The sequence below is a fragment of the Neohortaea acidophila genome (genome assembly GCF_010093505.1).
Source record: "Neohortaea acidophila strain CBS 113389 unplaced genomic scaffold BDY17scaffold_11, whole genome shotgun sequence".
In the NCBI taxonomy this organism is placed as follows: domain Eukaryota; kingdom Fungi; phylum Ascomycota; class Dothideomycetes; order Mycosphaerellales; family Teratosphaeriaceae; genus Neohortaea; species Neohortaea acidophila.
The window spans coordinates 870,468-895,454 of NW_022985520.1; the positions used below are offsets into that span (position 1 = coordinate 870,468).

General features: G+C 56.7%; 14 protein-coding genes across 14 annotated transcripts; 8 read left to right on the plus strand and 6 right to left on the minus strand.

Moving 5' to 3' along the window:
• Positions 1 to 264: 264 nt before the first annotated feature.
• Positions 265 to 2,904, plus strand: BDY17DRAFT_327672 (major facilitator superfamily domain-containing protein; the record flags this gene model as incomplete). The annotated part of the gene is made up of 2 exons (XM_033737714.1): positions 265 to 685; positions 1,691 to 2,904. 2 exons carry the CDS (start codon positions 265 to 267, stop codon positions 2,902 to 2,904), a joined length of 1,635 nt encoding a protein of 544 aa, XP_033586304.1.
• Positions 2,905 to 2,942: 38 nt separating this feature from the next.
• Positions 2,943 to 3,617, minus strand: BDY17DRAFT_44884 (uncharacterized protein). The gene has a single exon (XM_033738399.1). It carries the CDS (start codon positions 3,431 to 3,433, stop codon positions 2,981 to 2,983), a length of 453 nt encoding a protein of 150 aa, XP_033586305.1. The 5' UTR covers positions 3,434 to 3,617; the 3' UTR covers positions 2,943 to 2,980.
• On the plus strand, positions 3,544 to 5,678 carry BDY17DRAFT_356354 (Glucanosyltransferase-domain-containing protein). The gene is made up of 3 exons (XM_033738278.1): positions 3,544 to 3,940; positions 4,001 to 4,664; positions 4,726 to 5,678. Exons 1-3 carry the CDS (start codon positions 3,802 to 3,804, stop codon positions 5,324 to 5,326), a joined length of 1,404 nt encoding a protein of 467 aa, XP_033586306.1. The 5' UTR covers positions 3,544 to 3,801; the 3' UTR covers positions 5,327 to 5,678.
• Positions 5,679 to 6,608: 930 nt separating this feature from the next.
• BDY17DRAFT_304517 (uncharacterized protein) lies at positions 6,609 to 9,235 on the plus strand. The gene is made up of 2 exons (XM_033734736.1): positions 6,609 to 8,801; positions 8,865 to 9,235. Exons 1-2 carry the CDS (start codon positions 6,798 to 6,800, stop codon positions 9,060 to 9,062), a joined length of 2,202 nt encoding a protein of 733 aa, XP_033586307.1. The 5' UTR covers positions 6,609 to 6,797; the 3' UTR covers positions 9,063 to 9,235.
• Positions 9,236 to 9,321: 86 nt separating this feature from the next.
• On the plus strand, positions 9,322 to 10,127 carry BDY17DRAFT_304518 (uncharacterized protein). Its single transcript, XM_033734737.1, has one exon. It carries the CDS (start codon positions 9,350 to 9,352, stop codon positions 10,022 to 10,024), a length of 675 nt encoding a protein of 224 aa, XP_033586308.1. The 5' UTR covers positions 9,322 to 9,349; the 3' UTR covers positions 10,025 to 10,127.
• Positions 10,128 to 10,235: 108 nt separating this feature from the next.
• On the minus strand, positions 10,236 to 11,737 carry BDY17DRAFT_313484 (Phophatidylserine decarboxylase-domain-containing protein; the record flags this gene model as incomplete). The annotated part of the gene is made up of 4 exons (XM_033735712.1): positions 10,236 to 10,641; positions 10,695 to 11,411; positions 11,470 to 11,601; positions 11,652 to 11,737. The coding sequence occupies 4 exons, from the start codon at positions 11,735 to 11,737 to the stop codon at positions 10,236 to 10,238; spliced, it is 1,341 nt and encodes a 446-aa protein (XP_033586309.1).
• A 770-nt stretch (positions 11,738 to 12,507) lies between these two features.
• Positions 12,508 to 13,895, plus strand: BDY17DRAFT_304520 (zinc-binding oxidoreductase-like protein ToxD). The gene is made up of 2 exons (XM_033734738.1): positions 12,508 to 12,897; positions 12,952 to 13,895. The coding sequence occupies exons 1-2, from the start codon at positions 12,770 to 12,772 to the stop codon at positions 13,835 to 13,837; spliced, it is 1,014 nt and encodes a 337-aa protein (XP_033586310.1). The 5' UTR covers positions 12,508 to 12,769; the 3' UTR covers positions 13,838 to 13,895.
• A 346-nt stretch (positions 13,896 to 14,241) lies between these two features.
• Positions 14,242 to 14,868, minus strand: BDY17DRAFT_313486 (uncharacterized protein; the record flags this gene model as incomplete). The annotated part of the gene is made up of 2 exons (XM_033735713.1): positions 14,242 to 14,640; positions 14,716 to 14,868. The coding sequence occupies 2 exons, from the start codon at positions 14,866 to 14,868 to the stop codon at positions 14,242 to 14,244; spliced, it is 552 nt and encodes a 183-aa protein (XP_033586311.1).
• Positions 14,869 to 15,222: 354 nt separating this feature from the next.
• BDY17DRAFT_327679 (uncharacterized protein) lies at positions 15,223 to 15,948 on the plus strand (the record flags this gene model as incomplete). Its single annotated transcript, XM_033737715.1, has 3 exons — positions 15,223 to 15,318; positions 15,383 to 15,831; positions 15,903 to 15,948. 3 exons carry the CDS (start codon positions 15,223 to 15,225, stop codon positions 15,946 to 15,948), a joined length of 591 nt encoding a protein of 196 aa, XP_033586312.1.
• Positions 15,949 to 16,087: 139 nt separating this feature from the next.
• BDY17DRAFT_327680 (uncharacterized protein) lies at positions 16,088 to 18,096 on the minus strand (the record flags this gene model as incomplete). The annotated part of the gene is made up of 3 exons (XM_033737716.1): positions 16,088 to 17,865; positions 17,918 to 18,034; positions 18,087 to 18,096. 3 exons carry the CDS (start codon positions 18,094 to 18,096, stop codon positions 16,088 to 16,090), a joined length of 1,905 nt encoding a protein of 634 aa, XP_033586313.1.
• Positions 18,097 to 18,396: 300 nt separating this feature from the next.
• On the minus strand, positions 18,397 to 19,302 carry BDY17DRAFT_313488 (uncharacterized protein; the record flags this gene model as incomplete). Its single annotated transcript, XM_033735714.1, has 1 exon — positions 18,397 to 19,302. The coding sequence occupies one exon, from the start codon at positions 19,300 to 19,302 to the stop codon at positions 18,397 to 18,399; it is 906 nt and encodes a 301-aa protein (XP_033586314.1).
• A 255-nt stretch (positions 19,303 to 19,557) lies between these two features.
• BDY17DRAFT_319003 (glucan endo-1,3-beta-D-glucosidase) lies at positions 19,558 to 20,975 on the minus strand (the record flags this gene model as incomplete). The annotated part of the gene is made up of 3 exons (XM_033736240.1): positions 19,558 to 20,494; positions 20,551 to 20,783; positions 20,886 to 20,975. 3 exons carry the CDS (start codon positions 20,973 to 20,975, stop codon positions 19,558 to 19,560), a joined length of 1,260 nt encoding a protein of 419 aa, XP_033586315.1.
• A 752-nt stretch (positions 20,976 to 21,727) lies between these two features.
• Positions 21,728 to 23,478, plus strand: BDY17DRAFT_304532 (uncharacterized protein). The gene has a single exon (XM_033734739.1). It carries the CDS (start codon positions 21,792 to 21,794, stop codon positions 23,409 to 23,411), a length of 1,620 nt encoding a protein of 539 aa, XP_033586316.1. The 5' UTR covers positions 21,728 to 21,791; the 3' UTR covers positions 23,412 to 23,478.
• Positions 23,479 to 23,484: 6 nt separating this feature from the next.
• BDY17DRAFT_304533 (catalase-like domain-containing protein) lies at positions 23,485 to 24,937 on the plus strand. Its single transcript, XM_033734740.1, has one exon. The coding sequence runs from the start codon at positions 23,741 to 23,743 to the stop codon at positions 24,821 to 24,823; it is 1,083 nt and encodes a 360-aa protein (XP_033586317.1). The 5' UTR covers positions 23,485 to 23,740; the 3' UTR covers positions 24,824 to 24,937.
• Positions 24,938 to 24,987: the final 50 nt, after the last annotated feature.

Consider the following 24,987-nt stretch of genomic DNA (forward strand, 5'->3'; position numbering starts at 1 on the left):
CGCCAGCTTCCATCACCTTGCATGCAGCATGGTGTTGGTCAACAATGCGGCGGGACAGGCAGAGCCGCTCGTGTGGTTTGCAGTGCGGTCTGCAGGCCGTTCTGCCCGAGGCCGTTCGCTGCTTGAGATGCCCTACTTCCCGTCTTCTCTACTGCTTGTCTATGTGCGATTCAAAGGCCCGAGTAGAGACTTTTGGGGCTCTGTGTGTGAGGTTGGACGGATCAACAGCTGCGACTCAAGTCCCCGTCGGAAACGAGTGCGACAATGGCTTATGACCTTCAAGACATCCGCGACCGGGGCGATGCTATTCTGGTACCCATGAACGAAGTTATGTCTTGCCACTGGGGGCCAGACCAGCAATTCCTCGCCACGGAAGGACTGAATGGCTGCACGGCGATCGCGATACTCTCCAAATTCGCGGGTGTGCTTGCTCACGTTGCCCCGATGACCGAAGTAACGACGGGCGATCAGAACACCCGAGAGCTGTTGCAGCGAGTCATCCAAGCGTACAATACTGGACGACAGCACAACGTCTTTCCACCTGCCACGAGTGTCGTCCTTGCCGCGGTGTATCAAGGCAATGTTGCCCTTCCGGACGCTGTGGACCTGATCAAACGAGTGTTGAACAGGCTTGAGATTCCCATTATGTACAAAGAATACCGCGTGCGGGAACGGCGACAGTTGCGTATGTCTGGCGAGACATCTATCGTCCTCCGAGGGCAGTCAGGCTGCGATCCAGAAGTGTATATCAACAATCAGCGGGTAGACATCGCGACGGATGCAGGCGCCGGTTGCGAGAGCGACAGTAGTACATGATGAAGTGGAGCCGGCCTTCCATCTGCAGGAAGAGACACCGCGGCCGAGCCGGCTGAGAGGTGGATCGTGGGGAGCAACTGTGACAATTGACGAAGGACATGGTGCGGACAATAGTGGAGACACATGAAGAGCGATCTGTATCCAGTAAGCTTGACACAGGCACGATCGTTGAGCCGCTGCTAGCAGCCTGACCAGCCATCGACCGCATAACCTCAAGCCTACATGTTCAAAAGTCGCCCAGAGCGAGTCAGTAGAGGTGTCAGCCCGGAATGTGGTGACCATTCGAAATCTTACCATCTCAGCCTGGGAGATGCGAGGAGACGAGCCGCTCAGTTACAGCCCACGTGCATCTCCCTGGGGGAGGCAGATGGAGGCGGCTTTGACGTATTTTGAATCGAGACGAGATGTCACATGAAGAGCCCCTATCATTATCAGCCTGAAGAATGTCGCCATTCGCAGCAGCGTCGTGACTCGACAATTGAGATTTTCCCAGCCTTGCACGTAACTGGCCACAGAAGTGTCGTGTGACGTCCTGCCGAAATCGGGCTTCGGTGCGAAGTCCGAGGTCGCTTTCTATTAAACACATCGTCACTCTCTGCCTGGCTACCCATATTTTTGGATGATGAGATCGCAACCCTTCCACGGCCAACACAATGGCGACCAAAGAAACGGTTGAAAGGCACGATAGTGCTATACAGGACGTGAGGGAGGGACAGCAAGATGTGCCGCTCGCTTCGTCCAAGAGCAGACGACAGACCTTTCTCGTCCTGCTAGGCTGCGGACTGCTTCAGTTGCCATGTTGGGGTATGAAGTGACAATCGATTGACCACAAAAGGCAGAGGAACGACCCTTACTGACACCGGTGACTTTCAAGGCATTCCCATGTCTTTTGGCATCTTCCAAGACGCCTACAACCACCAAGCCTCGCTCTCCGGCTCCCGACGAGCGACGGGTGTCATTGGCACTACGCTCAACGGCGTCATGTACCTCTCGCTTCCCATCCTGTCGACCGTGCTTGACAATCCGCGCTGGGCGAAATGGAGACGAACGACAGCGTTGGTGGGGATAGCTATCGAGAGCGCGGCTTTCCTTGCCTCGTCCTGGGCTACTGAGGTCTGGCATTTGATTGTGCTGCAGGGCGTCATTGCGGCGCTGGGCAGCGCGATGCTGTTCAGTCCTACGACGCTGTTCGTTGACGAGTGGTTCCGCGGCGGGAACCGAACGACGGCGTACGGCGTCACTCTGTCGAGCAAGAACGTCGTGGGCACATCATGCCCGCTCATCTTCTACGCCTTACTGCAGAAACTGGGCTTCCGCTGGACGCTGCGCATCTGGGCGGCGATCGTGCTCGTCACCGGCCTCTTCGGCATCTGCATTCTCCCCAGGACAGTCACGACCAAGGTGGATCGGGCTCCGAGGAAGATCCCCTGGACGTTCCTGAAGCACCGCACTTTCTACATCTACGCCATCGGCAATATCGTCTTTTCCAGTGGGTACGGGCTCCCGCAGACCTACCTGCCGCAGTATGCCAGCAACGAACTGCACCTCTCGCGCATCATCAGCGCGGTGATGATTGTGTGCTTCAACGTGCCGGGCATCTTATCTTGCGTGGGAATGGGAATTCTCAGCGATCGGTATAAGCTGGCGCCGTCTACTGCCACGCAGATCTCCACCATGGGCTCGGCGGTGTGTGCTTTCCTGCTCTGGGGCCTGCGCTCGCACCGCGTTGAGGCACTCCTCATCTTGTTCTCAGTCGGCTACGGCTTCTTTGCGTCTGCCTTTTCCACGACATGGGGCGGCTGGTTGAACGAGATGGAGCGCGAGGCGGCGGACAAGGGCGAGGCCATCAACACGGGGATGGTGTACGGGCTGATGAACGGGGCGAGGGGCATTGGGTATGTAGCGGGCGGGCTGGCAGGAGTGGAATTACTGCAAGCCGGCGCAGTAGGGTCGTCGCGGCGATGGGCGTATGGGACGCAGTACGGAGCGTTGATTCTGTTTACGGGCGTTTCGGCGGTGTTTGGTGGTTGGGCGAGTGTGTGGAAGACGTGCAGTAGTGTGAAGCGATGGCGGAGTGCCTGCATGTAGGTGGGGTACGAGAGGCGTGTTTTGAGCTATTCCCGTAAGCAGGTCGGGTGCGTATCAGCTTTCCATGACGAGAGTTTCAAGAACGAGACGGGGGCAAGAAGGGGAGGCGGTGTTGTTCCTTTGAGGCGAGTTTGATCGGCTCGCCATCTCTGCATGAAATGAACTTGCCGTGCACGTGGAGACTTGACCGTTGGCGAGGCTTCGTCATGGGCACTGCCTCATTGTTTCTCAGACTGCTGCGCGGAGAATAAATTGCTGGTCGGCTGGGGCGGGTTCGCGTGGTGGTCCTGGTGGTGGGGAAAATAAGCTTTGGCTGGCCGAGGAGCCAAGGAGCGAGGGCGAGGCAGGAGCGAGGGGAGGAATTTGGCTGAGTAAAAAGCTTCACAGAAATCCTCGGCGCCTTCGCCTCGCCAACACCGCCAGCCTCGCGCTTGGCTGGACTTGGGGATTGCTTGAGTCGGGTGGTGGAATGCTGAATGTGGTGGGTATCGCGTGGTGGCAAAAGGCTGGAGGTGGCGATGAATAGCATGCCGAAGCTCGTACTGGCGAGGGTTGAGCGCGATGCGATGCCGGCTCCGCCAATCACCGCGCGAGATCTAAAAGGAGTCCTTACGCGTCAGCCTAAACTCAACCCCTGGCCACCCATTGATCTTCATTTCCCTGCATTCGACATTTCACCCTTCTCCTCCTCCTTCTTCTCCAGCATTCAACCCTTCATTCACCCTCCTTCTCCTTCTTCATCTTCGCCTCTTCGCATTCGCTGAAAGGCACCTTCTACACACTCCTTCACTCTTGTTTTGCCGCAGCATTTGAAGCGTGTGCCTTTCTACATCCCTCGCTTTGCAACGACTGTCCCCTTGATCGCCGCCAATCCCACCCTCCCTCCACCTCGCAATCATGCACACCTTCGTGGCCTTGGCCGTCGCTCTGGCCGCCGCGGTCGCCTCCGCCAACCCCTCTCCCGTACAGGTCGAAGCCAACGCGACCCCGGTTCGCCGCAGTGCTTCCCTGCCCACCGTTACAACCCGAGGAAATGGTATGTCCCCATTTGCATCTGCTTCCCCAACACCAACAGCGCATCACTAACTCTTCCAAGCTTTCTGGGCTGGCAGCGACCGGTTCTACTTGAAGGGCATTGACTACCAACCCGGCGGCTCCTCCCAGCTTGTCGACCCCCTCGCCGACGAGTCAATCTGCCAGCGAGATATCCCTTACATGAAGAATCTTGGCTTGAACACTGTGCGAGTGTACTCCGTCGACAACACCGCCAACCACGATTTCTGCATGAACCTCCTCGCCGAGAACGGCATCTACCTCGTCCTCGACGTCAACACCCCCCTCTACTCCATCAACCAAGACCAGCCGGAGAAGTCATACAACCCATACTACCTGCAGAGCGTCTTTGCCACCATCGACGAGTTCGCGCAGTACACCAACACCCTCGCCTTCCTCTCCGGTAACGAGGTCATCAACGCCCCCAACAACACCAATGCCGCGCCCTTTGTCAAGGCCGTGAACCGTGACATGAAGCAGTACATCGCCGAACGCGGCTACCGTGCCATCCCCGTGGGCTACAGCGCTGCCGATGTCGTTCCTCAGCAGTACACCCTCGCTCAATACTTCGACTGCGGCGACAATGCCTACTCTCGCGCCGATTTCTACGGCATCAACAACTACCAATGGTGCGACCCCTCTTCCTTCGATCAATCCGGCTGGGATGTGCTCGTCCAGCAATACAGCAACTTTAGCATACCCATCTTGTAAGTGCACCAATTTGCTCAAAATGCACTCCCGAGCCTCCTTCTAACATGTCATCCCTAGCCTGTCCGAGTATGGCTGCATCCACCCCGGCCCCCGAACATTCGCGGAAACCCCCGTCCTCTACTCTTCCGAAATGACTCCGTCCATCTCGGGCGGTCTCGTGTACGAGTTCTTCAACCAGGGCAACGGCTACGGCATCTTCAACCTCAATGGCAACAACCTCAGCCCTGTCGGCAACCAATACCAATACCTCATGACCGCCATGCAGCAGGTCTCAACGCCCTCCGGCGATGGCGGCGCTATGTTCAACAACGGACCGCAGCCCTGCCCCAACCAACAGCAGGGATACTGGGACACGGGTGCTTTCACCGGCTCTGCCCTCCCCGCCACCCCGTCCGGCGCCGAGCAGTTCTTCAAGAACGGTGCTGGCACCGGCCCCGGTTTTGGCGGCAAGGGCTCGCAGTGGGAGACTGGTGGGAGCTCGTCGACCGCCTCTGCCAACGCTGGTTCTCCGACCGCCACCTCCACCGGCAGCTCTTCCGGCAGCGGCAGCTCGCACCACAGCGGTGCGATGGCTTCTGCTCGCATGGACTTCGGCCCTGTCATGGCCTCCGGTGCTGCCATCTTCGCCACCTTCATCTTTGGCCTGTTCGCCTTGTAAGAGGTGGAAATGGCTGTGACTTGCGAGCGCTTGTTGTATTGATCGTGTAGTAGAGATTCCCACAGCATCCTGGCGGCGGAGAAATTCTTCACCAGGTTGTGGAAGGGAGACTCGAGGCTATGGTCTGTTTTCTCGTTGTGGCAGTTTTGGTTGGTTGGTTACATACCCGGGCTATGGCGGTGGATGGAAACATCGACCCCTTCCGGGCGAGCGAAAGAAGGCCCGTCTTTCTAGGGCTGCGGGTTCTTTGGAAAAATTGGGGCTTCACCCTGTGCAGCATCGGCGGCGTTTTTTTATTCACCACACTTTTTATGGTCTGTAGTCTGAATGTACAATCGGTCTTGGAACTTGACTTACCTTGTCGATGACTGGATCTATTTCAGCTCACCTGACTACCTGACCACTTGTCCGGAGACATGCGCGTCCCGCAAGGGACGAACTACTACGAGATCGTTCACCGCCGGGAAGCCCGCCACCGCATCTCGGTTCATCTTGATGCGCTGACAAGCAATCGGCGCTCCTGTTGTCACCACTCTTGGCATCCGGGGACCTCCCATCTCCCCTCATGCTTCTCTTCCCCGTCCACAACCAGCACCATCCCAGCCCATCTCGATCTCCGGCATCGCGGATCGCGGGGAAGAGGATCCGGGGTGCATACGATCGCGCGGAGCCCGCAGAGCCTGGCCGGCCGGCGGGGTAGGTACAGTAACTTTCCCACCTGCATGGATGCACGCACGCACCGTTCTGCACTGCACTTCACCGCTTGCCCGCCGCGCACTGTACGCTTTACTGTATGGGGTGTGTGAAACCGGACGAATCCCCATCCCCATCTTGCCGTGAGGGGCGCCGAAGAAGGTAAGATTGACTCTGCTTGCGGTAAGACTCACTCTGCTTGCGGTCTGGCTTGCGTGGACGGAAGGAGTGAGTGGAGGAGGAGAGTTCCTTTCATCCATGAGGTTGCTGCCCTCCCTCTCACCGACTGAGTCGTACCTGCAGTTGGTGTTTGTTGCGCGTTCCTTTTCTTTCCTTCGTCTTGCGCTCTCTCTCTGTCTTTTCCTCACCGTCTCTTCTGCATTTCGTAGTCTACGCAGGCATTCCTACAGACAAGAGAAGCCCCCCGGCAGTAACCATGGGCCAACGCCTCTCCAAAATGACCGGCTCAGGCGGCGGAGCGCAGGATAAGCTCCGCACCCTGCAAAGCCAACTGCAAACGGGCCAAGACTCCCTCGCTCAAAAAGACGCCCAACTCGTCGCGCAGACCAGCGAGCTCGCGCGCCTCAAAGACCTGCACAGCAAAGCCTCCATCGAAGCTGAAGAGCTGCGCCGCCGTACGCAGGCCCTCGAAGCTGCGCAGGCGGAGACGGAGAAGCAGCGCCAGGTGCAGGTTGAGGGGTTGCAGGCTTCGCTCAAGCGGAATGGAGACGCTGCTGATGCGCAGCGGAGGGAGCTTGAGGCACGGACTCAGTCGTTGATGGGGGAGAGGGATGTGGCGAGGAGCGAGAGGGATAGTCATGAGATTCGCGCCAAGGGCATGGAGTACTCTAATGCGCGGCTTTCGCGGGAACTCGATGAGGCGAAAGCCGCGGCGGTGCAGAAGGCGAGTGAGGACGCGGCGAGGGAGAAGGCGGAATCGGAGCGCGCTGCAGCGGAGTCGCAGGCTCGTACTACTGCGCTGACGGGCGAGAGAGATGCTGCGAGGAGCGAGAGGGACAATCACGAGATTCGAGCGAAGGGAATGGAGTACTCCAACACGCGGTTGACTCGGGAACTCAACGAAGTCAAAGCAGCAGCTGCGCAAAAGGCGGACGAAGCTGCCGCGCTCGACAAAGCCAACTCGGAAAAGTTCACGGGACTCTACAAGCAGCTTGGCGACTCGGAGGCGCAAAATTGGGAACTCAAGTCGTCGCGGGATAACTTGTCGCGACAGCTGGAAGCGGCCAAAGCGAACTCCAGCGCTTACGAACAGGATTCCGGCGCGAAGATCATCGCTTTGACAGCCGAGCGTGACGACTTGAAGCAGCAGCGCACGGCGGACGGGGCGGAGGCGAAGCGCAGACAGGAGGAGTCGAACGCGAAGCTGCTCTCCACGCAACACGAGCTCGACGGCGTGCGAAGCTCCCATGAGCAGCTGATGCAGTACCACGAGAAGGAGAGCAAGAAGTGGAACGATAACCTCGTCGCCCGGACAGCGGAGCTCGGTGCTGCGGCTGCGGCTGGAGCGGCTGCGAAGACTGCGTACGACGAGCTGTCCACCGCGCACGACTACCTGAAGAAAGACTCGTCGGAAAAGTTCTCGCAACAAGCAAAGGATTTGGACAACACAAAGGAAAAGCTGGACACGTTGCGAAAGGCGCACGAGAAGCTGCAAAAGGACTCCGGAGAGCAGTTGGGCAGCGCTCAGCGCGAACTGGATACCTCCCGCAAACAGCACTCCGATCTCGAGGCCTCGCACGCCGGACTCGCGGCACAATTCGACGTAGCGAAGAAAGGCTGGGCAGATACGGACCGCAAGTTGCAGACGCATGTCGCTGAGCTGGAGCAGGTCAGGGGTAAGGCGCTGGACTTGCACACCAAGCTCGCAACGACGGAGCACGAGCGGGATAATGCGGTCCTTAAGCGGGATCGGTTTGAGAAGGAGGCGGCGGTGAGCGGTGCGGCGGCGCTGATGCTGAGGAATAAGAGTCTGGATTTGCATACCAAGCTTGCTACCGCTGAGCACGATCGAGACAACGCACGGCTTATCCAAGATCGTTTGGAGAAGGAGGCTGCGGACCGTGAGGCGGAACTGTCGAACACGAAGACCAAGGCGTCTGATTTGCATTCCAAACTCGCTACTGCCGAGCATGACCGCGACAATGCGACTCTTAAGCGGGACCGCTTTGAGAAGGAAGCGGCGGTGAGCGGCGCGGCGGCGTTGATGTTGAAGAATAAGAGTCTGGACTTACACACCAAGCTCGCCAGCGCTGAGCACGACCGCGACAACGCGCGTTTGATTCGAGATCGGTTGGAGAAGGAGGCTGCAGAGCGAGAATCAGAACTGTCAGACACCAAAACCAAGGCCTCCGATCTGCACACCAAACTCGCTACCGCCGAGCACGATCGCGATAACGCCGTGATCAAGCGCGACCGTTTCGAAAAGGAAGCAGCAGTGAGCGGCGCAGCAGCGTTGATGCTAAAGAATAAGAGTCTGGATCTCCACACGACGCTCGCCACCGCCGAACACGACCGCGATAATGCGCGCCTGAAGCAGGAGGCGGCGGAGAAGGAGGCCCGAGAGCATGCGAGCGAGGCGGAAGCGGCCAAGGCGCGCGCTATGGATCTTCATACTACGTTGGCGACTGCTGAGCATGATCGAACGAATGCGCAGTTGAAGCAGGAGGGGTTGGAGAGGGAGCTTGCGGATTTGAAGGCTACGCATAGCGCTACGCAGGAACGGTCGACGGCAGCGGAGAAGGATTTGGAGGGGGCGAGGAGTGTGAGTCTATGCCATCCTACTGATTTTGAGGCTGTGGGTTATGAGCTGACTCGGTCGAAACAGGAGAAGAGCTTCCTCGAATCGCGCGTCAAGGCGCTGGAATCCGAACGCGATACCAGTCTGAAGAGCAAGCAGGAGCTGAGCGCGAAACTGCAGGACGCACAGGCGACGATCGAGAAGCTGCACCAACACTCCGAACTGCCTGAAGCATTGAGGATGGACTCGCCTTTGCAGGTCTCCGAGTCGCCGCAGATGTCGTAGCCGAAAGAAGCGTGAACAATGGTCGTGCATGCTGGATGGCTGCGGATGGATGAGGCGTTGGTATTGTTTGCGGGTCCCTGGTTGCTGATACCCCTACGTAATTAATGCTTGGTTGACGATTGCATACCTCATCTATTGCTTTGCTCCTATGGAAGAGTCGTTCATCCAGCTTGTGTGTATTGAGAGAGTGCTGCGAGGAAACCGATTCGGCATATTATCGATTCCCGTACAGCTGTTCCCTCAACCAATCAGAAGCCGTCTCACGTGCTAAGGGGCATCCTTCGCTGATGAGGCTGACAGAATCCTCCCATCACCACGGTCTCATCGGCTTACTCTCCTCCTTCACTCCCACTCCTCTCTTTCATCTATCGTGCTTTCGCCATCAATCAAACACCCTCTCTACATATCTCGCCACCAGTACAGGCAGCAAACCACCACACCCCAACAACTCCACCTCCCCCAAAAGAACCATGGACGCCCTCATCTCCCCCCAAACCGCAATCCCCACGACAAAACTCCTCTCCATCACCGCCTCCTTCCTGCTCGCAGGCTACAACCTCTCCCTCTCCGACGCCGTCCTCCCGGCTCTAAAAGAGCACAAACCCCAATTCGCCGTGCAAGCAACACATACCATACAGCTCGCCTCCACCCGCGTCCTGCCGCACCTCACGGCCCTCTCTACCGCCTCGTACGCGTACCTCGCTTACGCTATCCCCGCGCAGAGGCGCGAGTGGGTCAAGGCTGCGGTGTGCGTGGCGCTTACGGTTCCTTGGTTTGTGGGGGGAATGGGGGCGGGGGTGAAGAGGGTGCGGGAGTTGGTTGAGGGGCCACAGGCGATGGAGAAGGCGGAGCAGAATTTGGAGGGACGGCAGGTTTTACAGCGCTTGGGGCGAAGGAATTGGGTGCTTGTTGCGCTGCAGCTTTCTGGCGGGGTTATTGGGTTGAGGGCTGCGTTGGCCTAGGCGTGGGACGGGAAAGGGGGCCGGTGTATGCGTGAGGGTGTTGGGTAGATATGGGGTGAAGAAGAAGGGGTTGTGGAAGTGTTGTATTCCTTTCATTTGGGGGATAGAGCTTTTGTATTATCTCCGCTTTGCTTCTGAATTGTGTTTTATAAAAGCAGCCTTTTTCTATCTCGTAGCGACCAGGCTACAAGATACCGTCTTTCCTTTTTCTCTAAGCCTTCACAACCGCCAACTGGCTCCGGACCGGCACATTGGCCGACCGCCCCGGCTCAGGGAAGCCCTCAACCTTGACATGCTTCCGGAACAGCAAGCAATGCGAGCTGCCACCAAAGTGGAACATACCCGTCTGCTCGCCCTTCTTGACATGCTGGCCCTCCTTGACGGTGATGTCGCAGGTGGAGACCTCGTCCATGCCGATGCCGATGAAGGCCATGAGGCCGATGGCCGGGTTGTCGGCTTCGATGAAGATGACGGCGCGCGTGGCCAGGGAGGTCAGGTAGCCTTGGCCGACGGCGATGCCGCCTGCGTTGATTTCGGTGTTGTTGTGGTCGCCCAGGCCTTCGAAGAGGGGCTCGGAGAAGTAGGTGCCATCCTGGACGAAGGCCTTCTTGATGGTGCTGGTATTCGGTTAGTAGAAGGTTTGGACGGAGGGGGAATGCAGGAAACTCACCCGCTCACGGGAGCGTGCCAGCGGTGGTAGGACAGGGCGGACAGGAAGGCCTGGTACACGGTTCCGCCGGCAAAGTTCTCCGCCAGCGGGTCGTGGGCCAGCATGTCGAGGATGGAGTAGGGCTGGGCCTTGATCCAGAACTTGTCCCGCAGCTTGACATTGTGCGACACGTTGAACACCTTGCTCTCGCAAGCGTTGTTGATGACGTTGTCGTCATCCGGCGACGCGACAGGGCGCACCTCCTCGCGGAAGCGGCGGGTGAAGAAGTCGTCCCACGATTTGTAGCCGTGGTGCTTGGCCTTGGGGTCGCAGTGGTAGAACTCCTCGAAGGTGTAGGAGGTCTTGTAGGGGGCATTGGCGACCTCCATGACGTCTTTTGTGCCCACGGGCCCGAACCAGCCAAACTTGTGGTCGTTGAGCACCTCGGCGGACTTGGGGCTCATGAGGAACTTGCCCCACTCGTTGAGGATTTTCTTGAGGTGCTGGTTGACTTCCGGGTCGAGGAAGGCGGCGTAGCCGGAGGCGGTGCCCATGGGGTAGTCGAAGATGGCGCACATGGGCACGCCGACCATGCCGACGTTGGCGGCCGCGTCGGTCCATTGCGGGGCGGTGGTGAAGGTGTGGTTGAGCACCTCGAGCATGTGGTGGTAGTCGTGGATCTGCTTGCGGCCGGTGGGGTCTTTGTTGTAGGGCTTCTTGACGGGCACCTCGTCGAACCTGCGATTGCGTTAGTGCGGATGTTGGCGGATGGCATGGAGAGGGCGGTTTTCCTTACATGGCATGGAAGTACATGTAGATGCGCGGGTTGTTCTCAATGAACGCCTTGAAGTCCTTCAGGACGGGCGCGAGCTCTTTGGAGTGCTTCTTCGCATCCTTGATCTGCTCGCCCAGCCAGGCGCTGTGGATGCTGCGGAGGGTCAGTATGTTGCAGTGAAAGTCCAATGGGGGAAGAAGTACCGGTGGTCGGTGGGAAGCCAAGCTCCCGCCCGCACGACATGATCCTCCTGGGGAATGTGGTGCTCGTCACCGTGCTGTTGAACCATCTTGGCGGTATTGCGAGAAGAGAATGAGGGAGGAAGAGAGAGAGAGAGAGAATCTGGAACCAAAAAGACAGCTCCGGCGCGTGAAGTTTCCTTTAAGTACCTTACCAAAGTCGCGCGGCCTTTTTTTGTCACATGCGTGGCACAAACGAGGCGGGACTTTGCCGGGATGGGAAGCAAGTGGGCAAGTGGGATGGCGAGGTGATACGTCAGCCGGCCCCGCTATAACGTGGGGAGGGCCGGATCATGCATCGAGATCTCTGTTGGCAGCCTGTTGCCAGCTGGCGATGCGTGAAATACCATCAGATCCCAATGCCTTCCAACTATGCGGAGTGAAGCGGATTCCCCTCCAATGGGTATGGAGCGTGTTGGCGTACGGTTCTGTCGCGTCGAGAGCGGTGGAGTAAGACTCTGCGAATACCTTACGCAAGAGGAAGTGAGGTCTACCTTACACGTCTTTTCCTCAGTGGTCGCTCTTTCCCTCACAAGTCGCGCTTTCCATCTATAATCATGTCTACCGGCCATGCACGCGCTTGAAGGACTCTACAAAACGGCCACGGATCGTCAGGGCGCAAACATCTGGATCAACCTCGCCAGCTCTGCCAGGAGGAACAAGCATTGAGCAAGCTTCCAGCCGCATGTACTGTGGTACCTGAGCGGATGACGTCGGCTGAATAAACGTCAGAAGTTGCGGGCCCGCCGCTGAAAGCAGTCGGGCCCGACGCCCCCGGCGTTTACTGATCATTGACTAATCCCTTCACCACCTCCATACACCTTGACACCGCATCTCACCAAGCGCGTCAAGAAGGAGTAATTGTTGACATTATCCTTTTGTCAAGTTGTTAGTAAGTGCCATGTCATGTATTCTAATCACCTCCCTCCTGCCACTACAGCAGCTCTTGCAACGGATGGGCATCGCAGGTATAAGTATCTTCGACATGATCTCTTCAATGCGAATCAGAACATCCAGTCCAACCCCTCTCATACTCTCAACCACCTGATCAAAGTCAAAAGCCTACCTTCATCACATTCACAATGACAATGCGCGAAGCAATCGTCTACGCCGGGCCGAGAGTCGAAATCATCGACTCTCCCATCCCCAAAGCTCAACCGGGCCAAATAGTCACCAAAGTCGTCGTGAGCGCCGCAAACCCCAAGGATTGGTAAGGCATCCCCCACCACCAGCAAGAATTTCAACGAGCTAACTCAACCCCCAGGAGACGACCCGCCCGCCTCCCCGACGAACCAGCCATCAATCAAGGCGACGAGCACGCCGGCTACGTGCACGAAGTCGGAGAGGGAGTCACGGAATTCAAAGTCGGCGACCGCGTCGCTGCCCTCCACGAAATCACCAAGTCCGGCGGCAGCTATGCAGAGTACGCCGTCAGCTGGGCCCACGCTACCTTTCACTTGCCCCCAAACACGAGTTTCGAGGAGGGCGCTACCGTCCCCTTGACCGCCATGACTGCCGCCGTCGGCCTGTATGCCAAACTCCGCCTGCCGGAGCCTTGGCTACCCGCTGAGAAGGAGATTCCGCTCGTCATCTATGGCGCCAGTTCGGCGGTTGGCTACTATGCCGTCCAACTCGCGTTGAAGTCGAATATCCACCCCTTGATCTGCGTCGCTGGCCGGGCCTCCGAGCGCGTGCAGAAACTCCTCGACCCCTCCAAAGGCGACACCATAATCGACTACCGCGGCGGCGAAGCAGCAGTCGTCCAAGGCCTCAAGGACGCCCTGAAAGGCCGCAAGCTCGAATACGCCTACGACGCCGTGTCAGAGAATGGCAGCTACCAGAACATCGCCCAAGTCATCGATCACCACACCGGAGCCATTACCGTCGTGCTGGCTGGCAAGAAGTACGACGAGATTCCCGAGTCGATCCAGAAGCCCTTTACCTTCGTTGGGTTCCTCTTCTCCGATTTGAAGGATTTTGGGTATGTCTACTTCCGCTACTTTGAGAGGGGGTTGGAGGAGGGGTGGTTGAAGCCGCAGCCTCATGAGCTGGTTCCTGGCGGGTTGCATGGGGTTCAGCAGGGCTTGTTGAATTTGAAGGAGGCGAAGTCCAGTGCGGTCAAGTATGTGTTCAGGAATGAAGAGCAGTAGGCAGAGGATGTGTTGGAGAGGTCATTACGATTTACGATGATTCGAGAGATAGACCGGCGCTGAGCTGATAGTATCGTGACATTTGCATCGTTCCTTCATAAATCGGGTTCTCGTACGCAGTCTAAGAAAAGATCTGTGCCTTCGAGCACTGAATATCCCAGCTGGCCCCGTCTGATTCCAACTCCATCGCCCAAATCCGCAGTCGTGATAGTTAGGGCATTCGAGAGGTTCTTCGCCCAATTCTCAGACCATGTGAGCATGTGCTCAGCTTCCCCAACGTGCCTCTGTGATTCATGCCGGAGACAATCCTTAAATCACTGAGTCCGTGGATGTTTCTGCATCCTGGAATGCCAAGATACCTTCGTTCCTTTCCTTCACCCTTCAGCTTCACTTCTTTCCCCAGCTTAAGCTTCATCTTCACCATCATCCTCTGCTTCGATTCCCTCGCTTTCCTCAGAGCCTCCTTCATTGACGGTCGGAGCGGATTCGGACGAAGATGCTGGGCGGCCTGGCGCGCCGATTCGGTTGGTGTGAGCTGTGCCGAGATCGACGATGCGGTTGTTCAAGCGGTAGATGGGATCATTAGAATCACCCGGAAGCCCCAAAGGGCGGTAGCCCGGAGGCAGCGGATCACCGAATTCTAGAAAAGGGTCCTGGAGTTCCTCGGGGGGCCGTGCAAACATGTTGTTTTCCCACGTGGGTGCTTGCTCGGTGATGGGGGCAGCTGAGTTAGGGGGAGAGTACGTTGGATCGTACGCTTGACGGCGGTCTTCGTCCCTCAACGTGTCGTAGGCCTTCCACAGCTGTTGGCGTAGTCAGTATAACGTAAAGAAATCGTATTGTCGAAATTGGCAAAAATGAGAATGAACTTCACTTACAGAGTGGTGGTCGATCGCTGGTTGTCCGTGGGCTTTTTTGACCTGGGCCTCTGCCGCTCGGAATTTGTAGGCTCTGATGATCTCGTTGGTGGTGGCAGTCTGGGTGACCCCGAGCACCGCGTAGTAGTCTGCTGTGATAGTAGACAGCGCCATGCTTGAGAGTTGCTGTTCTGTGTCGGGCAGTGTTGTTTGTTGAAAGTGTTTGTGTGAAGTGGCTTGAGAGAACAGGTTTGTGTGAAGTGGCAGGTGTGGAGTGGTTGACGTGAAGTGGTTGATGTGAAGTGGATGGTTTGAAGTGGTTGGTTTGAAGCCTTGTCGCGTGGATTTGCCTTAGGCAGGCGCGCTCACGGACCCACGCTAGTCCGTATTCGAAAAGGCCCGTGATTTCACCTCCTGCCGACACGCGAATGAATGTAACCTCATTCATTTCACCCTGAGTGAACGTCTTCACCACGACCAATTGTGAAGTGATAGAGAAGCAGACCATCACTACCTACTTCACCAGCCATGTCTTCCGGAGCTTTCACCGCAAGCATCCACGCCACACTCCTAGGCGCCGTCTCCAACCTCGTCGGCCAAGCGATAGCATCCATTCAAGCAAATGTCCTGGCCCCCACCACTCCCAAAACCCAAACATCACAAGACGCGCGATACTAACACACAGCAGAGCCCAACCATCGTCATCTACCCCTCCGACGTCACCCGCTTCGCCCTGTGGTGCCTGCTCTCCACGCCCCCGAACTTCACCTGGCAGCTATGGCTAGAGGACAAGTTTCCCGGCCGGAACCCCAATCCCGCCGCCCACGCAGTTGACCGGAAGGATCCCGCCGCTGTTCCTCCTCCCACGGAAGAAGGAAGCCTCAACATCCGCAACACCGCCATCAAATTCCTCCTGGACCAAACCATTGGCGCGGCACTCAACACCGTCGCCTTCATCATCTTCATGCAGCTCTTCAGAGGCCGATCCGTGGAGTGGGCTTTACACGAGTGTCAAGTGGCTTTCTGGCCTATCATGATCGCTGGGTATAAGTTTTGGCCTGCGGTCAGTATTGCGAATTTTGTGCTGGTGCCGGCGCATTTGAGGACGACGGTGGGGTCTGTGGCGGGGTTATTTTGGTGAGTCTGGCTTCGGTTTCTCTTGGAGTGTACGCGTCGGTTGTGTGGTGCTGACTCGCTCTTGTGTCTAGGGGGGTTTATTTGAGCTTGATCGGGGCTGGGGGGAAAACTTTGTGATGGCCTCGTCGACGATAGAGATAGAATAAAGTGCGGCGATGGGTTGCGTCCTAGCGAACCCGGACGGCAGCATCGCCAATCTTTCGAGGGTCGCATCTTTGGATTCGTGCATCATATACGGTCTTGACCAAGTTACTATCTACAGCCTAGCCTTGCCAGCAGATACAGCCTCCCAATCTTTCTGCTGGAATGGCACATATCGATCGCCACCCGGCGGCAACCACATCATCGCATCATCTCTTCCAGCCTCCCCCTCCGCAACACTCTTCAAATCCACCCCCTCCTTCCGAAACGGCACTTTGTTTTGCTTATTATTATGCATCGGCGACGGCCTCTGCACCAGCCGCACAAACACCGGTACCGCATACTTCGGCAGCCCCTTCTGTGCATGCTGCAGCAAAGCCCTCCAATCAAACGATCGCCGCTGTTCATGCGGGATATAGATGGCAGCGCAGCCCGCCCTCCCGTCGTGATTGGGAATCTCCACTCCGTAGACGTTCGTCTCGACCACGTTCGGAAACCGCCCCAGCACCTCCGCTACCTCGGCCGTGCTCACGTTCTCGCTCTTCCATCTGAACGTGTCGCCCAGCCTGTCCATGAAGAACCATCGGCCGTCTGCATCTCTTCGTAAAGCGTCGCCCGTTCGGTAATACAAATCGCCTTTTCGGAATACATCCCGCACGAAGCGCTTATTTGTTGCGTCGGGGTTGTTGTAGTAACCCACAAAATCGCCCTGGCTTGCACACGCAATGAGAATCTCCCCTCCCTCCTCATACGGCGCACGTTTCGCAAAACCCGTCTGCGGATCCCGCCAGATCTCGTCGCCTTTTTCGTAGTCGATCCGCACGGGTACGATGTAGTTGCGATTGGCGTAGCGCAGTATGGCGCCATGATGGCCCACAGCGGAGTCGTAGAAAGGACTCACGCACACGTTCAGAAGAGACAGCATGCCCTCGGTGGAGTTGAAGAACTCATTTACGCACGCAATGTCGAAGCGGTCCATGAACTTACGCCAGATGTCAGGCCGCATACCATTGCCATAAACAACTCTGACCTTGTGCGTTTTATCCAGAAGCGAAGGCGGCGCGGCGAGTAGATAGCGCGCCGTCTCGCCCACGTAGACGAACGCGGCTGCTTGCGAATCGTGGATATCGTGCCAGAAGCTGCGGACTGAGAAGCGGCGTCCGATGGCCAACTTGATGCCGGTGATTAGACATCCGACTGCCACTGTGCAGCCTGTGCCGTGGTAGAGGGGCATGCAGTCGTACCAGACGTCGCCACCCTTGCCACTTTTCAAGCCCATGCTCCTTCTGCGCGGTTCGCCTAGCGTTAACCCCGCTGCGGTCGGCATGGCGCATGCTTTTGGGAGTCCCGTCGAGCCGCTCGTATAGAAAAGAAAGAGGGGAAAGGCTCCGGTGATGCTCTCGCGATACTCGTTCGCAGGCCGGGTGGGCGCGAGAGCGGAAATGGCGGCTTTGGTCGCTGCGTCCAGCACTACGATCTTCATTCCGAGATCATTCTCAATCCTGGACTGCACGTCCTCGATTCGCTTTCGACAGGCTTCGTCGTCGTCTACGAGCAAAAGCTTCGCCTGAGCGACGTTCAAGGAATGGATAAGAGCGTCTCCGCTTAGATTGTAGTTGATCATGGCGGGCGCGGATCCAATGCCCCAACTGCCGACAAGCGTGAACATGCTTTCGGGAGAGTTGATGAGATACGTGCTGATCAGGTCGCCAGGCTGGACGCCGTTCTGCAGGAGGAACTGAGCGTATCGACAGCATTGATCATACGTCTCCGTCCAGGAGTAGGTGACGGCGGGATCTGAAGGCTGCGACCGATACCATAGACATTGCTCATCTTGCAGCTCGTGTACTTGCTGTTCGAAGGGATACCATAAGGACATACGATTTTGTTGGGCTGTGGTGGTCGGTGGTCAGTCTACGTAGTGGCCGAGCGGGATGCTACCAACCGGATTTCTGGACGAGCTTGGTCATATGACGGCGTTCATGCAACTTGGTCAAGTCTTTTCGTAGATGGTATTTTGCATCGAGATAGGCCGCTGCGGCCGCGACTGCGGCTCCTGTTGCTGCGGGAGGGGTTAGGGATGGTTTATGGCTGGGATGATTGTTCGGACTGACCCAATGCCATTCCGACTCCAGAGCACGTATGTGTGATTCTATTGCAGCATGACTACCTGCCTCGACATATTCAGGCGGAGAGTCCGAGGACGTCTATGTGTACACGATGCGAGTTCACATGCACCACCTCACCGCCGAAAGGCATCGATTCGCGGCAGTTGCAGTTGGCGTTCAGTAGCAGCAGTTGCCTGCAACCTCTCGCAACCACTTCCCTGATTTGTACGCTCCCTCGGCTCACGCGCACCAATCAGTGAACGCGTACATCCAAGCTCAACTCTTTGATGCACCTCACTTGGACACATTGTCAACTTCACACCAAACACCATTCCTCTTCGTCCGAGTTTTGCTGGCTTCTGCAATCGACAAACTCGTCAAATCCACTCTCAGCCTCCTTCGCTTTGCTTGCTTCATCTGTCGTGCCCGCGAGCCCTTCTCCTGGGCTTTGCAACTTGGCGTCCACTTCCAGTGCATCCTTGTGGTCTCTTGTATCCCCGAATCCCCCAACCATGCTCTGATGACCACCTGCGACCTGAACCAGTCTCTCCCGCTCCTCCTCTTCAGCGTCTTTTTTCTCCACCTTTCCAAACAAGTCATGCACTGATTTGGCTTCATTTTCCCGACTTGCAAGCCCCGCGCTCCAGCTCGCAATTGCCTCGATGGACTCCTCCGACCATCCCGCAGCAAGCAGTCTCTCCTTCAAGTCCAACATACTGGACGTAGTCGTCAAGGACTCCTCCGCTTTGCCAGCAGCGATGTCTCGACTGAGGCGGTCTTCGAACTCCTCATCGGACAGCGAGAAATACAGCTGACGTTCAGCGCCGTGTCCCAGGGTGATCAACGCTTCTTGATGGCCCTGACGATTCTCGGGCGATGAAGAGCGGTAAGTCCCTAGATCGAAAGTGCTCTTGAACGGTGCTTGGAAGTACTGCCTCTGCATCTCCAGGCGATGGGTGTGGTACATTAGCCTGTGGAGGCTGGCGTGATCCGTCTCATGAGGGGTTGACGCGGCTGATGCTGTCGGCATGTTGGCGCGTTGTCGGTCTGCGATATGTTGTTGTTTGGTGTCTCTCCGAGCTGCTCTGGTCGTCTGCGCAACCCTCCTTCTGCGTGCTATCTTGTCGGCGATCGGTGGAGGATTCGCCTCGGTGGCAACTTCGTCAGGCTGCTCGTTGCTGCCGATGGAAAGGTTGAAGGAAAAACGGAATCCAAAAGGCATGCTGGTGATGTTTGGTTTTGAAGATGATAGAACTGGAGGGATCACCGAGCTTGAGGGTATCCTTATTCCCCACAACACGCCTTCACTGCTTGCTCCGCTGTGAGTTATACGAGCTCGAACGTTCACACATACTGAGCATTCACCCTTGGAAACAGACTCTGTCAACGCGAATATTCTGGCATTCACTGCAAGACGACAATCAAACTGTTACGTCCACTGTCACCGCGAAGATTCTACCAGACAATCCCTTCCACCTCAACACCCATTATATCCCTTCTGCTGCCACATCTTCACGCTCTTAATCGCCATCTCCCCGCCCCCCTGCTGCTGCCAAGTCGGATACCACTGGAACCTTGCATCCCAAAACTCCTTCATCGCCGTCGGCGACGCATCCACCCACGGCTTCCCCTGCACCCCGTCTTGGAACCACCCATTCGTCGAGCCGACCGCGACGTCCAGAATCAAGTAAAATTCCTGGTCGAACGGCGTGCTATCTCGGCCCGTCTGACTCCACGGATCCACCAGGCGTGTCCCATTGGGTGCCGCTGGCGGAAAGTTCCCCCGCTGCCAGAAGGGCTTGTTGAACTGCGTGTACAGCACCTGCAGCAGGCGCGTGTCGATGTAAGTGAAGATGTACTTCTCGCTCCACTCCAGGCCATACGTGTGGAAGTCGGCATTCCACGTCGTGTGCAGCGCCTCGCGCTTGACGTTGTTCATCCACCACGCGTCGTTGTCCGGGTCGGGGCCCCAGTGCAGCGTGGAGGAGACGATGTTGTCGCCTCCCTGCGGGTAGGTGTAGTTGTTCCCGCGCGACTCCATGATGTCGATTTCGCCGCTCGCGGGCCAGGGGCCGTAGGTGTTGTTCACGGGCAGCATCCAGATTGCGGGCCAGAGCCAGTTGCCGGCGGGGATTTTGGCGACGACTTCCACCCGGCCGAACTTGATGGAGGCGCCTTTTTTGGTGTTGAGCCGGGCGGATTTGACGGGGTTGATGATGGTGCCGTTGGTGGTGTTTGTGATGGCGACGCAATTGGCCCAGCCGGTGGAGGTGCAGCTGCCGTCTTGAGTGAGGTTGAGGGTGTTGTTGATGATGATGAGGCTTGGGTTTTGGAGGGTGGGTTTGAGGATCAGCATTCCGTCTTGGATGAAGGCGTTCTCGTCGGTGTTGGTGGTCTCCTCGAATTGGCCATTTCTGCGTATGTCAGCGATGCGATGCTTGAGCTTTGTCAAGAACAGACAGTGACATACCCAAATCCTCCCACCTCGACTTCCTTTGTCCAGATCTTGGGATCCAAGGTGCCAGTGGCAAAGTCCACCTCGAAGATTGGGCAGTAGGAGTTCTGCTGGACCGTTTGCAAGCCGTCGTACACGATTATTCCGCTGAGAATGAGACCAACGAGAATCCCGAGAAGGGGGATGATGGTCACCCACTTCTCTCGTGGATCTTTCTTGTCGAGCCACGGACGTTGTGCTTCACCTTTCTTAATGCGGCGGGAGTGAAAGTACGCATGCTTCCGGGGTTGGATGCTTGCCAGTCGGGAGTGAGTTGTTGATGCCGAAGCAGGAGCGAGCGCAGAAGAGACCGCGTTCGTGCGAGTGGGCAATTCTATCTCGTCATTTTGTTCTCGTAAGGCTTCCTGGAAGGTTGATTCGGTTGGGGTTCCGACCGCCATTGTCAAGCAAATGATGTGAAAGTAATGAAATCTTATCGCTGAGGGGAAGAGCGAGTGGTTTGAAATTGTGAGAAGGACAAGAGAGAAGGAAAAGTGCTCATTTGATGAAGCAGAAACCGGCACCCGTCATGCAAACCAAGACCAGGTAATCTGCAGATTCCTCCACGGGACATCTGCCGGCACACTCATCAGGTAAAGCGTCCGGAGTGGTTATAGCAGCCAGTAGAAACATGACGAATCAACCCAGAGAAGGTCGCGTTGATCGCAAGTGGCGTACAAGCACCTACCCGCTCCCCGAAACACATGTTAATGAGGAGTGGCAAGGGTAACGCAAAGTTGGAGATGGTTGCTTCTAACCGAGGTACACATCCACTCTGAGCGTGCAGTTCATAGCTCAAGTTGAGCCGACAGACCTTCTACTCTGGTCGGCAAAGGACTGGAATCGAGATATAGCGTAGAGGTTCGCTCGAGATGCTTCTGCCCTGAGCCGGATGGCCGCATGTTGATGTCTTGAACGATTGGCAGTGAACTCTGCGGATAGGACTTTAGCATATTACGAAGAGCACTCTCCTTACAAACACGAGAGACGGTGTGTATGGAGCCGGCCGGCGACAAGTGAGGTTGAGAATACCTCGGAGCAGGGCTGCCGCGTAAAGAACGACTGCGTGTGGACGTAGCTGCTTATGTAAACATTCGGCAGCGCCTCTGTCGAAGTGAACTTTCGAAGTTGGAAGTGAACTTCTCGAGACGTCAGTGACATCCGCAGAGCCGTGGCATTCCTCGACACCCTCTCTTCCCCCTCTCCCTTCCCTAGCGATGCCAGCGGCCCATGGCCTGACTGCACCTTCTCCGACCCTACTACGATTTCTGCGCTCGCAACTCTGCTCCCAGTCCCCTTCTGCGACATTACGAAGATGCAAGGCAGAAGCACTCAGCACGCAATGCGCGCGCGCCCTCTCCAGCACTCGACGACCCGATAACACCCGCTCCTTCTCCTCGACACCCTCCGTGCAAGAGAGTTTCTGGCGACGACTGCGACAGTCGAAACCAAGCAAAACACCGCGCCACCACAATACCGGACTGCCACCTCTCCAAGGCTTCCTCGACGACTCGAATGCCGGTCTAGGCGGACGAATCATCAAGCCCAGCAACGAGCTCAAGCTGCGCTGCACGGAGTTTGACGAGAATGGAAACGTGACGCTGGTGAATGGGGAGTTCAGGAAGAGCGAGCTGATTGCCAAATACTCTCTCCTGCCCCGCGATTTGCGCAAGATTGATTCGTCCGTGTTGCCGCATATCTTGGTGCGCGAATCGGCGATTCTGATCAATTTGCTGCATTTGAGGTGCTTGATTAAGCATAACCGCGTGCTGGTGTTCGATGTCTATGGCAGCACGGATTCGTATGCGCAGAGTCTGTTTATGTATGATTTGGAGGGCAAGCTACGGCAGCGAGGGACATATGCGGCGGGAGGGGCGGGAAATCTACCATATGAGTTTCGGGCGCTGGAAGCCGTGCTCATATCCGTGACGAGTGGGTTGGAGAGCGAGTTCGAGGGTGTCAGAGAGCCAGTGGTTAGGGTGCTGAGGGAACTCGAAGAAGACATTGACCGCGATCGACTGAGGCATCTGCTCATCTACAGTAAGAAGCTCGGCACGTTTGAGCAAAAGGCTCGACTGGTTCGTGACGCGATCGAAGATCTTCTCGAGGCCGATGACGACCTGGCCAGCATGTACCTGAGCGAGAAGGCCCAAGGCAAAGAGCGGGAGGACGACAACCACGAAGAAGTCGAACTCCTCCTCGAGTCCTACCACAAAGTCGCCGACGAAATCGTCCAAGTGTCGTCCAATATTGTGTCCGCCATCCGCAACACCGAGGAGATTGTGCGCGCTATTCTGGACGCGAACCGCAACGCTTTGATGCTGCTCGACCTCAAGTTCAGTATTGGCACGCTGGGGATCAGCGCGGGCATGTTCATCGCGGCGCTGTACGGGATGAATCTGAAGAACTTCATCGAGGAGGATTCTCTTGGCTTCGCAGGAGTCAGCGCGTTATGCACTGCAGCAACCATCGGATGCTGTGTATGGGCCTTCAAGCGGCTGAGGAAAGTGCAAAGAATCCGAATGTGGGGCGAGGCTGGATCGAATCAGAAACAGATGACTGGAGATCGACGAAGATGGAGCGAGATTGACCCCCCGCCGGTGCAGTGGGACAGGCAGGAGCATTTGAAGCACGAGCATGGGAAGCCGCTGCATGGGAGCGGGAAGGGCCTGGCTGAGACGGTGGCGGGCATCAAGCATGAGGAGAAGTGGAGGCAGTGGAAGGAGAAGGAGTGGCAACATAATGAGCATCATCATGGTATGGAAGGGAAGCATAGAAAGCGAGAGGTGGTTGTTGACGGTGCTTTGCCGCCTGCGCCTGTTGGTGGCAGCTCATGAAGATAATGAAGGACATGTAGAGAAGTGAAGTCATCTCACCTCCCAAATCTTGCACGTATGTCTTGGGAAATAGCTATGACGGCAGCGTTGGCTGGAAATGTGCCATCTTCGACTCGCCAATCAACGCCATTCTGATTATTTGATTTCACGCAAGCTGAGGGAACGGATCTGCATTTCTTGGTGGATGTCATGGGTCCATATGACGCCAACGATGATCATATCGGACCAACGCCCGACGCCGCACGTTATCGTTCAGAACATTTAAATCTCCCTTCGTCGTTCGTTCCGCCAGGTACAATATTGCACAAGATAGAACACTTACTTTCAAAATGGGTTCAGCGCCAATCAAATGGAACGACAAGGGCGTCGAGCCCGAAGTCCCCAACGAGCAACAGAAAATCGAGCAAATGCACAATCTCATCAACAAAGTGCAGGAACACAATTTCTCACAGCATCGACACGGCTTCCGCGGTACACACGTCAAGACGCAGGCGATAGTCAAAGGCCAGTTGCAGGTGGCGTCGAATCTATCCCCCGAGTTGGCTCAAGGGCTCTTCGGCAAAGGTGGAAAGACGTTTCCGATTGCCATCCGATACGCGAACGAGCCGAGCTGGTTGCAGGATGATCGTGCCGGCGCTCCACGAGGCTGTGGGATGAAGGTGTTCAACGTGGACGATGCGGGCGCTTTCCTCGATCCCACTGGTGAAGAGACGCATACGCAGGACTTTACGTTCAACAATGCCCCGATCCTCGAACTTACCGACCTTCCGACGACGGTAGAGATCTTCACGCTGCGGGAGAAGTACTTCAAGGAGAACGATTGGGAAACATTGCGGGCGAAGCTGAAAGAGCGAAAGGACAGCGAGTTGCAATTCGCCCCGACTCAACTGCCCAACAACCATTTCATGGGATACACCATGTACTCGCAATCGGCCTACCGGTTCGGGGATTACGTCGTGAAATACGCCCTCTTCCCCACCGGCAAATTCCAGCAGGAGCTGGGGGAGAAAGCGGCGGTCAATGACAACAGCGACCCGGAGCAGCACAGTCTGTGGCTGCGAGAGTACTTCCAAGCCAACGATGCCGAGTTCGATTTCCGCGTGCAGCTCTGCCGGAATCTCGAGCAGCAGAGCGTGGAGGACTGCTCGCAGCAATGGGACGAGGAGAAGTATCCCTTTGAGACTGTTGGCAAGGTGGTGTTGCCGAAGGGCCAAGACGTGTTTGATTCGAAGCGCCGGGCTTTCTGGGATGAGCAGATGAAGCTGAATGTTTGGTATGGCCTTGAGGCGCATCGGCCGCTGGGCAGTGCGAACAGGCTGAGGAAAACGCTGTATCAGGCGAGTTTGAAGAAGAGGGAGGAGTTGAATGCGACAAAGGTGAGGGCGGTGAAGAGCATTGAGGAGATTCCTTGAGATGTAGATGACGATAGACGAATACAAAGATAGATGCAGAAGGTTGAACCCTTGGCGTGGTGGCTGCCCGGGCTGCTGCCTCGGCGTGCCACAGCCCTGTTCCGCCGTTGGACCCCCGCCGAAACCTTAAATTTTAATTGTCCTCAAAAGTTGAAATTTCCAGC